The 15541-nt window shown below is 43.5% G+C and overlaps 1 protein-coding gene across 2 annotated transcripts in view; it reads left to right on the forward strand.

Moving 5' to 3' along the window:
- Positions 1 to 6179: 6179 nt before the first annotated feature.
- Positions 6180 to 15541, forward strand: part of PGR (progesterone receptor) — a gene marked incomplete at both ends in the record, with an annotated part of 62336 nt that continues 52974 nt past the window's right edge. Inside the window, 2 exons of one of the 2 annotated variants that reach the window (XM_080929980.1) lie at positions 6180 to 7798; positions 9278 to 9429. In XM_080929980.1, coding sequence (XP_080786106.1) covers positions 6180 to 7798; positions 9278 to 9429 — 1771 coding nt within the window. The remainder of the gene's footprint in view (positions 7799 to 9277; positions 9430 to 15541) is intronic. The other variant, XM_080929981.1, reaches the window with a different exon arrangement.

Genomic DNA, 15541 nt, shown 5'->3' on the forward strand with positions numbered 1-15541 from the left:
CACTAGTTGAGAAAATGCCTTACAGCTGGATCTCATTAAATGCCAGGCTTGTGGAATGACCCCAAGTAGTATGATACATAAGAGTGCCTACAAGAAACCCTGCTGTAATGATAGTGCTTGTCCCAATCTGCATTTTTGCTGCTGTCATAAAACACTGATGAAGAGCAATGTTGAGGAGGAAAGGGCTTTTCACATCTTCCGGGCTGTACTCCATCAGAGAGGGTAAGCAAGGCAGGAACTGAATCAACAACCACAGACCAGTGCTGATTACCATGTTAATTCTCTGATATATATATATATATATATATATATATATATATATATATATATATATATATATATATATATATATATATATATATATATATATATATAGCATATGTTCAACTGCTCAAGAAAATACCTAACAGATGTGTGCACATGCCATTCTGATAGAGGCAATTTTTCTTCCCAGGTAACTGTGGGTTGATATTAAGGTGATACATGATTGGACAGTGGAGAGGTAGGTAGGAAAAGAGACTGGAGGAGTGGAAGAGGAGGCGGTAGGCAGATATTGACAGAGGAGGAGATGGAGGCAGATGTGCATGTTTCTCTCATCTCATCTCTAGCTTGATGAGGTCGTCATGATTATATTTAAGGGTTTCTATGGGTCTAATTTATCTCATTTAGATGGGCAGTTTATATCTTTGTCCATTAGTTGTAAGCTTATTGTGTAGAGGGTTTGTGAATTGAGAATTTAACATATAAACCTATGTAATAAGTTAATAAATGTGGAGTCATGTTTGTACCGGGTGGTGGAGGAAAGAAACACGTTGGGGTGATCGTATCTAACCTGAATAGAAGCAGCAGGGGCCGTGGAGTGAACCTCGCATGAGTTTTTAGAGTAGGCATGAGGAGCCAAGTTAGAGATGCCTGCGGTGCCATGTGGCCCCATGGGAGCTGGCACTAGTGCAGGATAAAAGGTTACCACTTTTTAATATTTACCGCGACAGGTAACTCTGGATTGTGTCAAGTTGACAAAGACTTGACAGCCACACACACAAAAAGCTGATCACAGGGATAGAATTTGTGCCATATGAAAGTCAAACTTAATTGTATCAGTTATAATACAAAATCTACATGACAAAAAGCTTCTGAGACTCAACTTAGTAATGATTTTTTAATTCTTGTTTTGATGCTAAAAATGTAATTTATCAAATCATAACTTGATCAAAATAATCTCTATCAATCTCAGACAGTCCCAACTGCCAAAGAGCTAAAAGATGGATATTCTTTCAGGTAGTATTTTCCAGTCTCAAACACATCAATGAGTTGTATCAGTTGCTAAAAGAACTAAAAGGTGTATTAGCAGATGGCTTCTAATAACGTGTTATTTTTCCTTTGACAAGTTTATACATGTATACACTGTTCTTGCTCACACCCAAACACCCCACCTCTCCCTTACTACCTCCAACAAGCTTCCCACCCACCTTCATGGTCTCTTCTTTTGCTTTCCATGCAGTGAGCTCAGTTGATACTGCCCACATGTATGTAGGGGCAGGACTGTCCACTGGGTCTAGCATAACTTATCAGCGACTATACACCCACTCCCAATTACTCATCCTTACTCAGCAACTGCCAACTAGCTAGGGGTGGGGCCTTGTGAGCCCCTGTCATTCCATACCAGAAATCTACCTGCCACTTATTCTCAGCATTTTAAGCAGATAATTCTTAAAAGCCGATAGAATGTGTAGTCTGACCCAGAGATATATGGAAGTAGATGTACAGAAAACAAACTCAGAAGAAAGGAAGGTGAACATTGTAAGTCTCTAGAGAAAAACCAAAACCCCTCTGAGATTCCATCACACCCTTTTGTTTCTCAGATTATAACATAACTAGAACTCTACCACCTTATGGTGAATGAAAAACGGTGCAGCCCCTGTGATCTGACAGTTGTCTGCATGCCTGTCGCTACCATCTCTGACCAGCAGAAAAGGAGCGACGACACCGCATTCTTCTCAAAGCGGTTTATTCAGGAACCTTACAGCATGCAAGTGAAAATCTTTCTGTCTCCTTTCTGTCTCTTTTTCTCCCTCCTCTGCCCCCAAGTGCAGCCCCTTTTATCCTCCCTCAACTCCACCTCCTCAGTCCATGTTGCATGGCTGCAGTTCATAGGTCCCCATCATCTGGCCTGATCTCGCACAGTGGGAGTGGCTAATCTCAGGGTGGCGGGGGAGGGGGGCAGGAGGAAGTCAGGTGCTAGTCACAAGACTAGGCCGGAGTCCCAAGCACCATCTTTGGACTGCCGACACACCCGCTCTCCACACATGCCTATGGTGTTGTGTGCACAACTAGATGCAGGTCCATTGGGAATGCTCTAATAAAGTACCATTTCTTCAGTGGGCAGCATAGATAGACTAGAATAGCTACCTTGCACAGATCAGAGCATCATCCAAGTGGCAGATTCAATGTCTGGTGAGACTTTCTCTATGTTTCATAGATAGTACTTCTTATCATATCATATATATATATATATATATATATATATATATATATATATATATATATATATATATATATATACAGAGAGAGAGAGAGAGAGAGAGAGAGAGAGATAAAGATATAGATAGCCATTTCATTTCTGAATAGTTACCTAACAAAAATGAAAATATATGGATACAAAAAGGCATACAGGTGATAAATATCTAGCAAAACAATAATCATAAAACTCTGAACTGTCAGCACAGGCAAACACAACATGTTATATTCATTCACTGTATTTATAACTTGGCAATAGAGTAAACTATTGATGTATGGTATGGAGCTGACACTCCAAGTATTATACAAAAAATAAGGGTATATTACATAAACTCAATGGAAGTCTTCATTTCCAATACTTTGGAATTCCCAGAAGAAATGGCTGATTCTAGGAGAGTAGCGGTAGCATACAAGCTGTCTCCAAAGAAGCTTTGGAGAACCAAAGAGAACCATTTTTACTGGCTCCAGAGAAAGTGTGCAAAGCACTTTACTCCATGCTCGTGAATCTTTGCCACACGTAATTGTGACGCATGGCACCAGCAAAGAGGGTAGCAAAGGCGCCCCCAATACTCAAAGCTGAACAACACTTGAGGAATAAAATGTATCCCCTAAAGACAGAATAAAGTGTGATAGGACTGAAGTGTGCCCCCTATTATAGATAAAAGTAAATTACTGATAAAGATGCCAGTGAGTTACCTCATCTTAGAGTAGAGAATGTAACTTCCTGCTCCCACACCCCCCCACTCATATTGACTTTTACAGCTCAGTGACTTCTGTGATGGACCCTGAGAAATGCTGCTTCGCACAAGTGCTCAAAGCCCACATCGTACTGTAAGCCCTGTTCTGTGTGAACCCGTTATGTTCGGAGGTGAAAACAGCAAATGCAAGATTCCCAAACGTCCTTTCCCAAACCCATGATCCATGACTACTTAGAGAACGTCACTCTACAAGGGTTCCCAGGAGTCTCACGAAATATTAGGGATGTCTGAGAGCCACTATAGCCCAGCAGATTCTGGGAAACCGTGATGACAATGAAACAAGGGTGGAATTTGGAAAGGAAAACTGACATTGGAAGAGTATTGTATATTCTCTGGGCATTATAGCTGCATATACTACTCTGCACCAGGCTGAGCTTACTAAGAGCAACATGCAGGAAGCTTCACAGAGAGCATGCTGCTACTCTGTATTCATTGTGGGATTTTCTTTAAATCTAAAACTATTCTGAAAAAGGAAGTCTGTTAATATAAAGTAAAAAAAACCCTCATGTCTAAGACATAGAACATAACAGAACACCTAGTAAACCAGCCAGGAGCCTTTAGAAGTCCTGATATGCAGTGACAGAACGCAGATCATCGGTCACTGTGTGGGTAGTAATGTTGCGAGGAAGGGAGGGGAAGAGACAGTATGCAAAGATCTGAAAGGGTATGACCGACATTCAGAGGCAAACATTCTATGTCTCACAATGTCTTTAGCCAGGTTTTCCCATATACTTTATACATATGCTTATATAGGAGGCTACCTGTTAGCCTCGTTTCTTTGCTTTCTGCACTTATTCTGTGCCCTGTCCAGAATACACCCCGGCAGTTTCCACACTACATTTTTACCATTTGGACATATCGTAAGGACATTCTTACCATAAGGACATACAATAACAGCTTCCTTGAATTCTTTTCTATCTCCCCAATTCTCACACATCTAAAATTAGTCAGCAATAGCTCATTGCTGGAAGAGTCCACGCCCAAACTCGATGGTCCAATGTAACAGAGCCTGCCTTCTCACATGTAGTACCTCCCTGGTGATTCAGGCACCCAGGGACCTTGCCTCCAGCATCCCCACCTGCTCAGCAGTTTTGGAGCCTTCCACCAATTTTCTAGACCTCCCAAGAATAACTGCAAGGTGTCAGCATAAAAAGGATCTGGGCACACTCAAAGACATTTCCCAAATGATTAACTCAGGTCTGAACAGGGCATGCTTAAGACAGTGTCAGGACGTCTGCTGATCTTGGATTGAGCATGGACACTCACTTATGACTGTATACAAAATGTATCATGTTACTCTCTCCCTACAGTGTTCTCATGAAATTAGAGGTGATTTGTTTTTAAAGATCATTGGAAAGAGTAGAGAACCACTGTGAGAGAAAATGCTGTTTAAGTGGAGATCTTAAGATGTGTCGAAGGATATTTAGTAAGGACTGAAGGGAACCTCATGAAAATACAGAGATTTATTCATTAGGACAAACCAAATGTGACACCCAACGTCCAAACTCCCCACAAAGGCAGAGATGTGTTACCAGTTGTCTTCCATCCTTAATGCTAAGTCACATTGGTAGCTCACTTGTCACAAGAATAGTTTGAATGTGTTAATGTTTAGAGGCAGGCTAGACAGGCAGCCAGTGAGGGTGCTTAGTGCCAAACTCAGGATGAAATCTACCTCTAGAATCTGTATGGTTGAAGAAGGAAATCCACTCCCTGGGGCTGGTCTTGGACTACCATATGCAGGCACTCACAGGCATACACACAAGATCGCCTGCTACTTCTTCAGCGACCCCCAGTTAGGATCTCAGCACCCACAACAGACCCCTCAAAGCCACCTGTAACTTCACCTCTCAGGGCTTTCATCCCCACTGCTGGCCTCTGAGCAACTATGTAACCATGTGACATTCATTAACAAGGACATATACACAGAATAAAAATGAAACTATTTGGGACCATTTTCTACCTTTCATTCATGAAAGATAATGTCACCATATGTCATTGTCTGTGTTGAATCTTTACAAATTTCAAGTCGGGAAATCTTTGCAACAATTTTGCTTTTGATAGAGTAGTTTTTCTCTTTACTTAATTGGCAGTATAAATTCTGATATGTTTAGGAGATTTCTTCTCAAAGCATCTGATATTACAGGTGGAATAGGACTAGTGAGTAGCTGAAATGCCAACTCCAGAGCTTTGGATCTAGCAGGTGATTGGCTAGGGACAGGCTTTGGGCGGACCTTCCTAGAGCACAGAAGCTTGCTAGAAAGCCATGGAGTCAGTCTAGACTGCCACTATCAGGCTTTGTAGTATTTACTGAAGTGAGGATTCTGCCATTCAGCTAGCTTCTCTTAGCTTTACCAGAGCAACCTGCAACCAGAACTCGCTGAGATTGTAGAGAACCCAGGGAGCTGCACTGACTGTCGCAGCCAGAAAACGACTAAGAATAGCTACATTTTAGCCTCGGGGTTTTGGTGAGGACTGTAGTGCAAACTTCCTAAAATTTCTAGGTTTCGATTAACTTAGGAAGTCTGAGAGAGCGGGAGCACTGTTTACATCACCGGCCACTCCAGCACCGGGACTCATGTACAAGGAGAGACACAGGGTTGGGGGAAAAGTCTTTTGAATAACTCTCCCAGTTCTGAGACCAGCTTGCTCCAGCTACTTCTTCCTGCCCTCACCCCTCCGCCGCCGGGACAGCGCGACTACCACCCTTCCTCTGCGTCTGGGTGGAGGGTAAGGACAGGCGCTGACCAAAACCGCCCCTCCCGACCAGGAGGTGGAGATCCCTTGGGTCCTGCGACTCAACACCCACTTCCTCCCTCCCTCTGCCCCTATATCACCGGCACCCCCTCCCTCTCTTTTCCCTCCTCCCAGGAGACAGGGGAGGAGAAAAGGGGATCTCGGGTCGTCATGACTGAGCTGCAGGCAAAGGATCCGCGGGCTCTCCACACATCTGGCTCCGCGCCCTCCCCCACCCACGTCGGGTCTCCCTTGCTTGCACGTTTGGACCCGGGTCCCTTCCAGTGTAGCCAGCACTCGGAAGTGTCATCTGTAGTTTCGCCGCCTATACCGATCTCCCTGGACCGGCTGCTCTTCCCTAGGTCCTGCCAGGCTCCGGAGCTCCGGGAAGGAAAGACACAGGACCAGCAGTCGCTGTCCGAGGTGGAGGGAGCTTTCTCCGGAGTCGAAGCCACTCGCGGGGAAGGCGGCAGAAATCCCAGAGCTCCGGAGAAGGACAGCAGACTCTTAGACAGTGTCTTAGACACCCTGTTGGAGCCCTCGGGGACCGAGCAGAGCCAAGTCAACCCTCCAGCCTGCGAGGCCATCACTTCTTGGTGTCTCTTTGGGCCAGAGCTTCCAGAAGAACCGCGCAGTGTCCCTGCTACTAAGGGGTTGTTGTCCCCTCTCATGAGCCGGCCAGAGAGCAAGGCTGGCGACAGCTCCGGGACAGGAGCAGGGCAGAAGGTGCTGCCCAAAGGGCTGTCACCACCCCGGCAGCTGTTGCTCCCGACCTCGGGGAGTGCTCACTGGCCTGGGGCAGGGGTGAAGCCGTCAACTCAGACAACTGTGGTGGATGTGGAGGAGGAGAGTGGCCTCGAGACCGAGAACTCTCCGGGCCCGCTTCTGAAGAGCAAACCTAGAGCACTGGAAGTCACGGGTAGCGGAGGAGGAGTCGCAGCCAACGCGCCCGCGGCGACCCCAGGAGGCGTCACCCTGGTCCCCAAGGAAGACGCCCGGATTTCTGCTCCCAGGGTTTCCTTGGAGCAAGACGCTCCGGTTGCCCCCGGGCGCTCCCCACTGGCCAGCACAGTGGTGGATTTCATTCACGTGCCCATCCTGCCTCTGAACCACGCGCTCCTAGCCGCCCGCACCCGGCAGCTGCTGGAGGGGGACAGCTACGACGGCGGGGCAGCAGCCCAGGGTCCTTTTGCCCCGCCTCGGGGCTCGCCTTCTGCGCCATCCCCGCCGGTTCCCTGCAGCGACTTCCCGGACTGCACCTACCCTCCCGAAGGCGACCCCAAAGAGGATGCGTTTCCTCTTTACGGAGACTTCCAGCCGCCCGGCTTGAAGATCAAGGAGGAGGAGGACGGCGCGGAGGCTGCTGCGCGCTCGCCTCGCCCCTACCTGTTGGCGGGAGCCAGCGCCGCCGCCTTCCCAGACTTCCCGCTGGCGCCCGCGCCTCCGCGAGCGCCGTCCTCTAGGCCCGGAGAGGCGGCGGTAGCCGGCGGCCCCAGCAGCGCCGCGGCGTCGCCTGCGTCCTCCGCGGGCTCCGCGCTGGAGTGCATCCTGTACAAAGCGGAGGGCGCGCCGCCCACGCAGGGTTCGTTCGCGCCACTGCCCTGCAAGCCGCCGGCCGCCAGCTCCTGCCTGAACCCCCGGGACGGCCTGCCCGCAGCCCCGGCCGCCTCGGCAGCACCCGCCATCTACCCACCGCTCGGCCTCAATGGGCTCCCTCAGCTGGGCTACCAGGCCGCGGTGCTCAAGGACAGCCTGCCCCAAGTCTACCCGCCATACCTCAACTACCTGAGGTGAGCACCTACAGTCAGCCCTTCCCCGCTTCGTTTCACCAGCTGGTCCATATGGCAAGGTGACAGCGGCGGCGGGGGCGGGGGAGCTGGGCTTTGGAGACCTGACACCCATTGTCCAGTGCCTCTCTTCTTATATTTTTTGGGGGTAGGTGTAAAAGGGTAGGGGTGCAGATATACTATTTTGTTGTGCACCGTTCTCCCAAACACTGCGTGCAGACAGGAGCACCCAGGTCCAAAACCTGAGGCATCACTCTAAGACCTGTGATTGTGCTGAGAATTTTGGGGGACTTCATTTAAGTGTGTGCCTGTGCCTGTGTGTTTGTGTTTGTGTGTGTGTGTGTGTGTGTGTGTGTGTGTGTGTGTGTATTTGTTTTGGGAAGGCTGTAGTGCAAAAGCCCAGTTTTTCTGGAAGGGGTGGGGTTTAAGTGTGGCTTCAGAACTGAAATCAGAAACACCTTAGGGATCTGGGCAGGTCTCTGGCCCAGTTTTCTTGGGAACATCAAGAGTGAGGTAAACTGTGTGTTTAAACACCAAGTGCAGGGCTGCCAGAGCTTCGAATCCTCACACTGCTGCAACACCTTTACTTTCCTCATGTGTTTTCAAGAATGTTTAGCCCCCCAGTCCCCCGCATACTGCAGTAATGGACGTGAAAGGGGAACAATGCTCAGGGTTTGGAGTCTCGGATGCAGTGACTAAGCAAAATAATATCAGCATGTTAACAGTGCCTTAAAATCACAACTCTGTCGGAGCAATCAACCGTTCCTGGGCTGGGTTTTCAAACCGGAACCAGTGCTAATTCCAGTTAAACTCCTAAAGCTCAGCCATTTCTGTTGTGACCCAGCACTCAGGAAGGAGGTCATATTTCATCCGCCACGGGCAAAATCACTTCTGTATAAGGAGCTCTTTTTAATGGAGAGTTTCTAGCTTTTATGAACGTGAAAGGGTGCTCAGGTCTCCTTTTATTAAGCTAATGAGTGTTAGTGATTTGCATGGAATCCATTATTTTTATTATATCAAGCATCAATTTAGTCCACTGACATTAATAAGTGTGTATACATATGTATGTGTATATATGTGTATGTATGCATTGCATTGATATATATATATATATATATATATATATATATATATATATATATATATATATATATATATAATTTTTGTATGTTTATTGTCCTAGCACCTGGGGATGTGGATCAGTTTTTAGAAATGTTGCTTATCTAGCACATACCAAGCCCAGAGTTCTATCCCCAGCACCTTATAAACTGAGAACCGTGGCAAATGCTTCTGTTCCCAATACTTAGAAGCTTGAAGTTCAAGAGTTCAAGGCCAGGCTTTGATACAGAACAAGTTTAAAGCCAACTCAATTACACTAGACCTTTGGCAAAAAACGGGTTCTCATCAATCCCAGTTTACGAAAGCTTTCTTTATTAGATAGCAGTGTGCTTAAAACTAAACAGAATCTGTTTTTGTTTCAAGGCCAGATTCAGAGGCCAGCCAGAGCCCACAGTATGGCTTTGATTCCTTACCTCAGAAGATCTGTTTAATCTGCGGGGATGAAGCATCTGGCTGTCACTATGGTGTGCTTACCTGTGGGAGCTGCAAGGTCTTCTTTAAGAGGGCTATGGAAGGTAGGAAGCTTCCTCCTCATTCTTCTTCCTCATTCCATCCATTGTCATGGAGAACACCTAATACTTTACACGTTTTAGTTATGCTTGTTTCTAAGAAATGGTGACATTTTGTTACACCTTAAATTATGATGCTATTTTAACCGTGTGCATTGCCTATAATACCCGAGAGTGAATGAGGGTGAATGTGGTTGGACTATAACTCTATACTGTGACTCGCACTTCAATAGTACTCAAGTCGTGACACTGGCCAGAGGTTCTTTTCCTCTCAAGATACAACTTTACTCTAGTGATGCGTTCATATGCATCTTTCATATAAACAAAACACTGGGCTTTTAGTAATTAAAGCTACATATGTGTGCATATTTGTATATTTGTGCATACATTAATATACATATGTTACATGGTCACAATATATGTATAAATATATGACATATATATGTAAAATGTGTGATACACTTGCAAAGTATCTGCATGTTTGTCCTTCCTATAAATACATTTTGATATAAGATTGATATAATTCTAAACAAAAGTTGGGTTTGTCTTTTTGTTTAGCATAACTTCATGTGTAGGAGAGGACAGGAGTAACGGCTTGGAATAAATGAACAATCTGAGTTTCACAGTTACAGTTTCCCCCAGGACTATCTTGCTTTCAGTAAAACCGGCACATTTTTAAGGACCATTTTATTAACATACGTAGCCAATGGTTTTGCAGTAGTTTGTAGGGTGTCTTTCAGACTTTACGTTCCATAGAAACATTTTAAAATTTCTTTCCCTTCAGCAAACACCAAGCCAAACATGTTTGCCTTTAAAGATAAGAATGCACTTACAGATCGTGTCATAGTTTGATGCTAGAGATAAATGTATTTTCTAAGACCTGACATGAAGTGCAGAGATGCTGTGTGGGCTGAGTATCGGGGGCAGGCTTTCCTCCTTCCCAGTTCTTACAGCCCCTCCTCATAAGCAGCTCATAAGGTGCTGGAACATTCATACTTCAAAGGCTTCCAGGGAGGCTCTTCTGGAGATTTGTGTGCTTTCTTCGCTTTTAGAGGCTTGTTTTGGTTTTGGTTTTGTGTTCTGATTAAGTAACACATTATTGAAGTCATATTGAATGCATGCAGCTTCAAGCACCTGAGTTCATTGTGGCACCATCCATGAGCATATGTGAAAACTTTTTGTACTCATTAGTACAGTCTTGACTCCTTTCCTGGTAGGATTCCTTGTATTCTATAGTATCCCTAGAACATTATAAGCTTATAATTTGGCAGCCCTTTAAAAATCCTCCAGAAGTTAATTATTCTACAGTACTTCTAGTTTACTGTTAAGGAAGTCAAAGTCATAAATATGGGCAATTGCTAGCTGATTCATAGTGGCTATATATTAAGTGGGTATATATTAAATGTATACATATTAAGTGGATACCTATTAAGTGGATACATATTAAATGGATACATACTAAGCAGATATATATTAAATGGGTACATATTAAGTGGCTATATATTAAGTGGGTATATATTAAGTGGATACATATTAAATGGCTATAACTAAGTGGATACATATTAAATGGATACATATTAAGCAGATATATATTAAATGGGTATATATTAAGTGGCTATATATTAAGTGGGTATATATTAAGTGGATACATATTAAATGGCTATAACTAAGTGGATACATATTAAATGGATACATATTAAGCAGATATATATTAAATGGATACATATTAAGTGGCTATACATGAAATTTAGGAGATTTATATGGTTTGCTGAGAAAACAAGAGGAGAGGGGCTTGAAAGCTGTGTGTGTGTGTGTGTGTGTGTAAACAGAGGACCACACGTGGAGTCAGTTCTCTGCTCCCACTGTTATATAGGCTCTGAAGACCAAACTCATGCTGTCAGACTTGCATGGTCAGCACTTAACTGCTGAGCGTCTTGCGGGGCTGTGAGCTGGGATTTGTAGGTTCTGCTATAGTACGGGAGGCCTGGTGTGAGGTACGAAGCTCAGCTTGCTGGACAGCAGGTGGGTTAACTGAGCCAGTGATGTCACTGACAGCCATGTCACTGCAAAGTGCCCATGTCTAAGTCTCCACTGGACTCGTCTCACCCCACAACAGAGGCAAGTTATACTCACTCTTTCCTCAGGAGGAAGTCAAGCTGCCTTCCTGACAGTTAGGAAGTGGTAAAGTCAGGATTCAAACCCAGATGGCAGGCTCCAGGTCTCAACCCTCAACCACAGCGCTTCCTTTCTCATCATGGGAAACAATAAAACATGTTTGTCCAGTGAGGAAACATCTAGAATGCTAAAGATGAATATTATGAAGAGATGTAAAGACCAGAAATGTGTGGGATAAAGGTGTACATCACATTTAATTCACATCTGGAAGTACCCGAGAAAAGGCTTACCCAGGTGACAAGCAAGTGTTCTGAGTGTCCCTTCCCAGAGTAACAGTGGGAGACACAGTCAACTAGAACACTGGTGTTAATTGGTCAGGAACTGCACAATGTCTGTTAGGGAGATGAAAAATATCACTTGCCAATTCTGCTAATTCATACCAGCAACATGATTGTGTGGGGGACAGAGACATTTTTATTGGCTTACTTTAATATGCCCAGTGACCAGAAAAATATTGAACATTCAGTAAGCCAATATTTTGCTCTGTAAACTGGTCGTGATAACTACTTATGCTGCATTTTTATTTGGATAGTTCACTGTGTGACAACGTTGGTAGGATAGACATTGAATACAGGATAATTAAACAATATAACAGAACAGAAATGCCTCATTTACAAGACTCAAGCTATGTAACATGGATACATTTGTGATTGTTTTGTAATATTATAACACTTTCATTTGTGTATTAATTATTCAGAAATTAATTACCTGAAGTACCTTAGGTCATGCACTAACTCACTGATTTCCTAGCATACTTGGTCCCTACTTATACTAGGTACAGATAAGAGACCAATAAAGCAGAGTATACACCACTAGCCAGTGCTTGCGTGGTGACATGTGGAAAAGGACATGTCACCAATAGATGGCCACAATGAATAACATATATGCTGGGTGATTGACACATGCTGTGCACATTCTGAAACAGTGACCAATTGTCAGAAACAATGAGGTTCAGGAAACTTTTATAGGACAGCTGTCATTGGTAGTCCATTTGAAAACAGGACATAAATAAAATTGCTTTTATTAAGAAAGGTTTTCTTTCAATTGTTGAGAATGACTGAGCATCTAGATGGGACTGACTTAGAATCAGACTTCCCCACAAGACCATTTCATGAAGAGAAAGGAGAGTGGGTTGTCCACTAACAGCCAAGTAAGCTGGACCTTCCCTGTCTATAAATTTTAGGAATGCCTTATCATCTGTAGTTCACAAAATTACCCAAGTCTCCTCCACTATAATTTGTGTAATTAGCATTTGAGCTCATGAGGAGATAATTCACCAATCATTCTATTTGCTTTAATGGGCTCTCAGAATGTTTACCCTGGGAAGTTCTTCCATTATCCTAAAAATAAATGTGTAGTAATTCATTGGACTTCATTTCAAAACTTCACAGCTAATTTCTTCTCAAGGTGGACATTTTTCTGTCTATCACTGAAAAAAATAAGCACAGGGAGAGCTGTGACCCAGTGAGGTAAGGAGGAAACAGAAAGATGCATGGTGTGGTGTATGTCTGACGGTTCCTAAAGGCCCTTTACACTGGTGTGACCTTAATGTCACTGTACAGAGGAAAGCAGAGCTGTCTGACTTCCATTTTAACCACTGCAGCTGTGCTCCTGCTGAGGCCACTGAGTCCTAAATTTTTTTCTAAGTACCCAAGGAACATGACAGTGCATTGTACTTTAAAAGGAACTAAAGCATTGCTGATAAAGCTTAAGTCCTTATGCTCAACACTTAGTCTTCTATCACTGATTCTTCAGTGCCTCCAGTGGTTTATATGATACTGGGAACTGTGAAAACATAAGCAGTATCAATTACTAGGATGTATGTGTCATTGAATCATTATCCATAATGTGTTTTTATATAGTGATGTATGTGCACTTGCAATTCATATGCATGTTCTATTCTGTGAAAAAACACAATGATCATGGCAACTCAGATAAAGGAAAGCATTTGATTTGGGCTTGCTTATAGTTCCAGAGGATTAATCCATTATCCTCACGGTAGGGAGCATGGCAGTACACAGGCAGACATGGCAGCAGAGAGTTCAATATCTTGATCTGAAGGCAGCAGGGAGGGAGAGACACTGGATCTGACTTGAGCATTTCAAACCTAAATTCCCTGCTGCAGCAAAGCCACACCTCCTCCAACAAGGCCACACCTCCTAACTCCTTCCAAGTAGTGCATCCTTGGTGACTAAGCATTCAAAGATATGGGCCTCTGGAGGGCCATTCCTATTCAAACTCCCATAATGTGTGCGCTTACTTATATTCATTTATATATGCATGGCATTTGTGTATACATGCTTATATGTGTGTATATTTGTATGTACATGTATATGAATGCACACATAGGCATGCTTGTGTATATAGCTGTATGTGTTCATACATGTGTATGGCTTGAGATACATGTGTTTGTGTATACACATACATTTGTATGTATGCTTGTGTGTACTGTATGCATATGGGGGTCCATGTGTAAGTGAATTTGTGTAGTTCTTCTAACTTACTCTTTAAAGCTTTCTATAACAATTTATGGAATTAAACAAGTTATGTCCAGGTATTGCTGGAGTTAGCATTTCTTGTGCTTCGTAAGTGCCTGCTCCATTCTCTGGGATTTAAGTTCTTTGAGGCTCCTAACACACCAAATCCTACCAACATGATTTCATTCACTTTAAAGGTGTCTATTTCTGTCACATGTAAGGATAAATTGCATTGGGACTACAGAGACAAATATGTAGGGCCTGCCTTTAATCACTGCAAGTGTAGGAAGAGGAAACTCAAATGCAAATCTAGTCTGCTGAATGTACACTCACATGCCACGCATGTATGAATGAACACACACTGTCATACATACCCATGCACACACGCAAGCACACAAATATGTATGCATACACCCATGAAACTTCACTTTCATATAGATGCACACATGCACACACACACATAAAAACATGCACGCATATGTATATATATATATATATATATATATATATATATATATATATACATGCATACACATGTGCATACACACAGCGTTATATGAAAAGAACATGAGAATGTTCTGGCTTGGGGTATCCTGGAGATAACACTATATTGAAAAAGTCCAGGATGGATGCAGGATGTCTCACTCAAATATCATCTCACATTACACAAGAGGATTACTCATTTAACAGTCTGACTGGCCTTGACCAAAATCTGGCACTGGTCTAATACATATAACTCCTTTATGAATACAATAAAGTAGAGATACTGTATTATATCTAAATTTTACCAAGAAATACATAAAGTATTACCACTACCCGTTAAGTCTGACAGTAATGTCTCTCTATCTTTTAACTCTTGCCTCCCTGATGTATTTCGCATTTGAATGAATATTAATTACATTTTTTAGAAGTAAGCATGGTTTCTCCCTGGAGACTGGCTCCTTAACTCTGTCCGAATCCTTTCTATGCTCAGAGTTGCTCTGCATTGTGCTGTTTGTTTGTTTTATTTGTGTTTCCACTCTAAAGTTCATCTAAACAAACTATTATAAGCAAACACACACACACACACACACACACACACACACACACACACACACACATCCTCTATGACAGGACATCTTTAGGTCTTTGTTGAGTGATTATGGTACCAGAGAAAATCCTTGGCAGGAGGTCTTTTCATGTGCAAACATCTTTGATGTCTGAAAAAAGATAGGTGAACACCATTTGGTGAAGTTTTGGCACCAGATTGCCCCACAGTCAATAGGCCATCAATGCTGACACCTGAAAACCATGCTTGAGACATATGGCTGCCATATGTCTTTTCCAGTAAAATATGTTTTTTTTTTTTCAGCAAAATAGTGTCCCCAATGATACAGACTTTAACATGGACACATGGGTCACTGTCATCATTTAAAGCATTTGAAAGTCACCCATGAAAGTGGTTGTTTAGCCCTGTAATCTCAGCC

This window comes from Micromys minutus, assembly GCF_963924665.1.
Source record: "Micromys minutus genome assembly, chromosome: 16".
Lineage (NCBI taxonomy): Eukaryota > Metazoa > Chordata > Mammalia > Rodentia > Muridae > Micromys > Micromys minutus.